Source organism: Salminus brasiliensis, unplaced genomic scaffold (genome assembly GCF_030463535.1).
Source record: "Salminus brasiliensis unplaced genomic scaffold, fSalBra1.hap2 scaffold_122, whole genome shotgun sequence".
NCBI classification, from domain to species: Eukaryota; Metazoa; Chordata; class Actinopteri; order Characiformes; family Bryconidae; genus Salminus; species Salminus brasiliensis.
Genome location: NW_027326654.1, coordinates 41,750 through 48,800, shown reverse-complemented (window position 1 = coordinate 48,800; position 7,051 = coordinate 41,750). Strand labels below are relative to the sequence as shown.

The 7,051-nt window shown below is 43.9% G+C and overlaps 1 protein-coding gene across 1 annotated transcript in view; it reads right to left on the bottom strand.

The window, feature by feature from the left end:
• Nucleotides 1–2,066: 2,066 nt before the first annotated feature.
• The window catches only part of LOC140548819 (nuclear factor 1 A-type-like), a 44,119-nt gene continuing 39,134 nt past the window's right edge, over nt 2,067–7,051 (bottom strand). The window contains exons 7-9 of the mRNA XM_072671991.1: nt 5,991–6,169; nt 2,678–2,843; nt 2,067–2,221 (exon numbers count right to left, since the gene is read on the bottom strand). Of these exons, the coding sequence (XP_072528092.1) occupies nt 2,067–2,221; nt 2,678–2,843; nt 5,991–6,169 (500 nt within the window). The remainder of the gene's footprint in view (nt 2,222–2,677; nt 2,844–5,990; nt 6,170–7,051) is intronic.

Genomic DNA, 7,051 nt, shown 5'->3' with positions numbered 1-7,051 from the left:
AGTCCCAAATGATGCCCTAAGCCCTTTGGTCCTCCTCTACGTCCGTGTTTATAGTCTTCAAAGTGGGATGGACAGACTAGCCGGGCAGGACAGGGGGTTCTCCAGGACCCCTGCCTTAGAGAACCAAACCCAAAACCCATAGACAGGGGAGTGGAGAGGGGCCCAACATCCCATTTGTGTGTGTGTGTGTGTGTGTGAGGTTGTAAATGCAATGCTGTTTATAATAAGTGTGTAGCGAACAATGGGCTAGAACAACTAACCACACACACACACACAAACACACACACACACACACACAGGAGGAGAGGCAGAGGTAATGAATAATGCTGGATTAGCTCTGTGAGCTAATAGCACAGAAAGATGCACAGAGTGAAAGAGAGGCTTAGCATCATTGCTGCCACCTGAGAGAGAGAGCGAGCGAGGTAGAGAGACATAGAGAGAGAACGAGAGAGAGAGAAAGAGAGAGAGAGAGATGGTAGGAGGGGAAGTAAATAAATCCAAACAATACATAATAACACCCCCCCCCACACTGGCTGGCCTGACAAACACCTGCCTCCATTCTTCCCAGGCGAGTGTGTCTCGCTCCCTGTGACAGAGTCAATAAATCGACACACACACACACACACACACACACACACAGGCTGCAGTGAGCCTCCGGACACACTGCAGCCACAACACACACATACACCCTACTGTGCTGCTACTATAGACCACTATCAATACACACGCCACCACTGCTGCTGCCACCACAGCAGCCCATTATCAATACACGCATTTATACCCACACACACACACGCACACACACACTGCCACCACATGAACCTACTATCAATACCCACACTCGACCACTGTCACGTAAAAACAGCCTTTGACCAAGAGGATGGTCCTAAATTACCTACGTTTAATCATACGCCGCTATTTAATACTTTTGACCATATTATTATTAACGTCCACTTGTGTCTTTTTATGAACCAAAGCTAATAAAAAAGTAATATAAAATATATAAAAATTCACTTTTTTATACGACCCTTTTCTTTACATTCTTAAACAGGCGGCTGTATCTTTAATTAAATATAAATATGATAAAAAAAACACTGCGTGAAAGAATCATCTAAAAAGCAGGCCAAGCTGAAACCCCTCTTATAACCCCATTGTGAAAGGACGTGCTAAACTAGTGTACGCCGAATATCTGTGGATATACTGTACTGTCTTGTGCAAATGTTTGGGCACCCTTGGTCAAATGACGCATTTTGCTGATGCTTTAAGTGTAAATAAATGAATAAATTCTCTATAAGAACTTCCATTTACATAATTATGACACTATTTCCATTTAAATACCAGATTAAACATATTGAGAGGAATAAAAACATCATATGTACAGTGCCATTACTTTTGTGTGCCATGTTTGTTTATTTATTTATTTATTGCAGTAAATAAGGCCTTTGTGCAGTAGTGTGTCTATGCGACTATGTCTATCAATGTCGATCGACCTCTTTACACGTACATCATTAACTGTACGTGGAATTTGGGGGCAATGGTGCTCAGCGGTTAGAGCTCTGGGCCATTGATGACAGGGTTGTGGGTTCGATACCCGGGCTCAGCAAACTGCCACTGTTGGGCTCTTGAGCAAGGCCCTTCACCCTCTCTGCTCCCTGGGCGCTGGAGTTGGCTACCCACTGTTGTGTGTGTGTGTGCTCACTGCTCCTAGTTCACTAGCGTGTGTGTGTGTGTGTGTGTGTTTACTACCACAGATGGGTCACATTTAGCGGTACATAGTACAGTGACAGATACCTGCACTTTTGCCTTTTAACTAAGACTGTGTGTAAATGCACTGGTTTTTGTGACATCACAAAAAAAAAAATACATATATATATATATATATATATAATACATATAAATACATATATGAAATATATAAGGATGTATGCGTGTTTACTTATCACACTCATTTATTAAAAAACTAAAAGCTAAGGGCTGTTTGTCTGTCTACGGCCCTTTACAGTTACAGCTTTATCAATGAGGCTTTATTAAAGAACCATCATAACTAAAGAGATACGGTATGTGGATCACTGTACAGTCCTATTTGTTATGCTGTATCTGTGTGTGTGTGTGTGTGTGTTCGTACTCACCTGAGGCTGCTGAGGGATATTTACAAAGCTGGGGTCTCTGGGGCCCACGCTGACAAAGCGCTGGGCGGGGGACGTGCTCGGTGTGGAGTAGGCTGTAGGGGAAACACACACACCACACACACACACACACACACACACAGAGCTAACATGAGTACCACAGAAGGAGCAGCACACTGCAGGTTAGAGTGTAAGCTGATGTTGGGTCTATGCTGCTGCAGGGCTGAGCTATACAGACACAAAGCATGTCTGATCTCACATCACTCATCACTCAAATACCATTACACACAGTCTACACTCTGTGGACAAAAGTATTGGGACACCTGCTTATTCGTTGTGGTATTAAAAAAAGAGTTTCTGTCTCTACTGTCCAGGGAAGAACATTGCTGTGTGGATTTGATTGCATTCAGCAACAAAAGTACTGGATGGAGCTCCAGAGAGTCCTATTCTATTGGCAGTACTTCTCTACAGTGGTGTGACGCTTCATGGTCCTAGAGAAACCTGTTTAGCTCCACTGTGTGGCTGAGAGTGCGCAAATGTGCTGGGCTTACTTGGCGAGGTGGGAGAGTTGCCCCCTCCCTCGGCCGAGGTGGAGGGCGGTTTGGAGTCCGGCACGGGCAGTGGCACAGGCCGGGCCATGGGCGGGGGTGGTGGAGGGGGCAACATCGGGGTGGGCAAGAAGGGATTGTGAACCTTCCCCTGGCTGCTCCCATTTGGCTGGAGAGAGAGAGAGAGAGAGAGAAAGAGAGAGAGAGAGTCAGAGAGAGGAAATCAAAAACACTTGACAACCACCTCATATCTCTTACATCCCCCTCGGCCAGCTACACACAACACACAAAACACACACACACACACACATCCCAGGCATATGGGTACAACAACAAACTCCCAATCCCATGCACAAACCACAAATCTAACACACCCCTGTGTGTATGTGTGTGTGTGTGTGTGTGTGTGCATCAGAAGTGTTGGTGAGACAGTGCTCAGCAATTTTCCGCCGCTCCTGGTCATAAAGAATTCTGCTGCTCTGCACTTTGGCGTCCATAATCTATTACCAAAGCAGCGTGCCGCCTTCATCCACAGTCAGGGCCACAGCAGAGCCCACAGCTCACAGCCGCCAGTTCAGACACACACACACACACACACACACACACTGAGAGGGTGTGTTTAACACAGCTCACGTCAAAACGCGTCAGCGTCACGCCTGATACGATGATATTTGGACTTGCACACACATACAATATATGGACAAAAGTATTGGGACACCTGCTCATTCACTGAGTCGATCCTGCTTCTGTTGCTGTAACTGTCTCTACTGTCCAGAGAAGAAGACTTTCTACTAGACTTTGGAGGAGGAGCATTGCTGTGAGGTTTTGATTGCATTCAGCAACAAGAGTGTTAGTGAGGTCAAGATGTTGGTTGGATAGATGATCACCACCCCACCTCATCAGAGTACCCCACTCAGTACTCATTCAGAAGTACTGCATGGAGCTCCACCGCCATCATTCCTGAGAACACAGTTCTTCCACTGCTCCACAGCTCAATGCTGGGGGGCTTCATACCCCTCTACTAGCCCACGCCTGGCAATAGGCAGCATGGAGCCAACTGGGTCATGTTTACTATGTGCTCCAGAGAGTCCTATTCTATTGGCAGTACTTCTTCTCTACAGGGACTAGACAAGCTGTGTGTGTGCATTTGCACATCTGTGTCAGCAATGGATGCAACTTAAAGTAGCTGAATGTAAATAGAAGATAGAAGCTATATATATATATATATATATATAGAGAGAGAGAGAGAAAGAGAGAGAGAGAGAGCGCACAGGTCAATGGACTGGATTTTCAAAATTCATATATTTAATTATGTTATTATATTTGTCACACTTATTTTATTTATTATTTAATTTACTACATTAAAAAATATATTTTCTAATATAAGTTTATGCATCAGCGGATATATCAAATATCAGATATCAGCATCATTCCTAAGGTTCCCATATCAAAGCGTCCTTAATAGATACTGTGTTGTGTCACCCCCAGCTGCAGGTGTCTGGGGGGCGACCGGGAAAATTCAACATAATTGAGACACCCAGAAGATTTAGCCTGACTTGTGATCACTAAGAATAATTGTGTTAATTTAAGAAAGTGCAAATAAGTGTTGGCTGATTAATTCATTCATTAATTATTAATTAAAATGTGTAACAAATGGCTTATACATCGGAAGCTATTACCATTGCTAATTATGCATGACATGTCAATCACTGCGGGCTCTGGCCTCCAGTCATTACTGAAAAGTGGAAAGCCGTTCATACTCTGCATCATCAAACAGCGCTGTGTCAGAACATATGAGCATACAGTGTGCTTACAGACACATACACTACATGGACAAAAGTATTGGGACACCTCTTAATCACTGAATTCCCATTCAGGCACAGGTGTGTAAAATCAGGCCTCTAGTCCTGCAGTCTGCCTTTCTTACACACAAGAATGGGAGTGGGTTCTAAAGAGCTCACTGAACTCCAGCGTGGTTCTGTATGTAATAGGAGTCAGCTGGTGACATTTCCTCCCTCCTAGATCTTCCTCCATCAGCTGTGAGTGGTGTTATTATTGAACAGTGGAAGAGTTTAGGAGGAACAGCTCACAGAGAGGAGCTCAGCCACCGAGTGTCTGTCAGACCACGTAAAGTTACAGAGCGGGGTCAGGGCCGAGTGCTGAGCTCAGAGCAGAGTGCAGAAAAGCCTCCAACTGACTCAGTAACTGCAGCAGAGCTCCAGACCTGCTGCTGCTGGTAGAGCTGCTGTTAAAGGGGGACCAGCTCCAGATTAATACAGCCTATGGGTTTGTGGGTGATGTGTAGGTGTCCCAATAGTTCTGTTAGTGTGCTTGTGCTGGTGTGTGTGTGTGTGTGTGTACCCACTCTTCCACACAAAGACAGGTTTCAGATGAAAAGTGCAAATGAAGAGTGTGGTGCAGGAGAGCGTGCTGTGTATCGATTCAGCGTCTAGACGCAAATATATCAACTATCCATCTGCAGACGCGCAGTCAGGACAGTTTCCAGCAAGCTGGCCTTCACTGCAGAGGATCTCTCCCCCCCTACACACACCACACGAGCACATCCTAACACACACAGTTTTAGCACACACTCATACGAAGCTAATGATCAGCTCTGTAGTAAATAATCTGTTTATAATCATTTAATGAATTTATTAATCAAACTATTCCTCTAGCTTTAGTTCCTTGCTGTTATGTACATACACTATATGTCCAAATGTTTGTGGACACCTCTTTCTAACGAATGCAGTCTGCTCATTTAAGTTGCACCTATTGCTGACACAGCTTGTCTAGTGCTTGTCTAGTAGAGACGTACTGTAGAACAGGACTCATGTACATCATGAAGCTACTGGCTCCATGCTGTCTAATGCCAGGTTTGGGCTAGAGGGGTATAAAGCCCCCCAGCATCGAGAAGCTGTGGAGCAGTGGAAGAGCTGTGTTCTCTGGAATGATGGTGGTGGAGCTCCATTCAGTACTTTTGGATGAGTTGGATGAGATGAACCTGACCTCACTGATCCTCTTGTAGCTGAATGCAATCAAATCCTCACAGCAATGCACAGCAGTTACTCCAACAAAAGCAGGAGCATCTCTTTTTAATACCCTTGATTTCAGAAGAAACTATCAATAAGCAGGTGTCCCAATACTTTTGTCCAGTCCTTTTCCATTGTCTGTTCAAAAATAACACAAAAAACACACACCTACTCACACACAGAACACACAGATGTAAGGGACAGGTGTGCATATGAATGGCCTGCAGGCACACAGGTACAGGTAAGACTTTAGGAGGAGGGGCTTATGTATGTAAAATGCTCCTTACGTTCAGGAAGCCCACCTGTCCAGCTTGCTGACCACTGTCAGGACAGACAAGTTGGACAAACTCCTTGAGCGTCTCCTGCGGGTGGTAGCGGATGGCGGGGTGGGAAAAGTAGGAGCCAGGCTGCTGGATGATTGGCGACGTCGGGAAATGAAGACTTGACGGCGTGGCGTGAGGACTCGCTGGAGAGAGAGAGAGGGAGAGAGAGAGGTTAGAAGAGAGGGAGGGGGAGGAAAGGATAGATCAGGGAGGGGGGGGTAAGGTAAGGTTTTACACTGCAGTGAATTGCCTCAGATGGGTAACTTATTTTCATATAAATAAAATATTTGTTTGGGTTTATGAAGTTTTGCAGAATTGTCTCTTCACCCTCTCCAGTTTCATTATTATTACTATTACTTTTATTTGTTTATTCATTAATTCATTTAATTACATATTCATTATTTTAACTTTATTAGTATTACTTATTATTAACTTATTATTACTATTTTTTTACTATTTGTTTTAGCTTTATTACCTCAGAATTGCACTAAATTTTGCCTAAGAAAGCTACAAAACCGCTCCTCCCTGCTTAATCAGGATTCTATGGATAATATTGAGATGTAAACAATGTAAACAAACCCTACAGTATTATTTTTCTGTCTGATGTGTGAGCCTGAGTTTGGGAGATCTGCTGTGACAAAAAATCTCTGAGCTGTATTTAGAACTAGTTTGGCCGTTATGCTGTTTTTTATGAAATCAAACTTTACAACAGCGTTTTCCAGCCCTTTTGTGTTGTCATGTGGGCAGAGAGCTTTTCAGAAAGGCCTGTTATGTTGTTTTTAATGTTTTTAACCCCTTATGCTCCACTACTTTTAATACACCCTAACGATTACTAATCAGTACATATTTGTTTACAAGTGGGCGGGGCCTTAGATTAGCTACCAAGTTCAGCTATGTTTGCAATTTATTGCAATTTATATCAAGATTCTAAGGATTTTCTTTAGGATTGTCACCAGTGTTGCCTAATAATTGACCAAACTTGCTAAAAACCTTGCAACTAAAAAACTCAAATTGTGGGCGGAGCA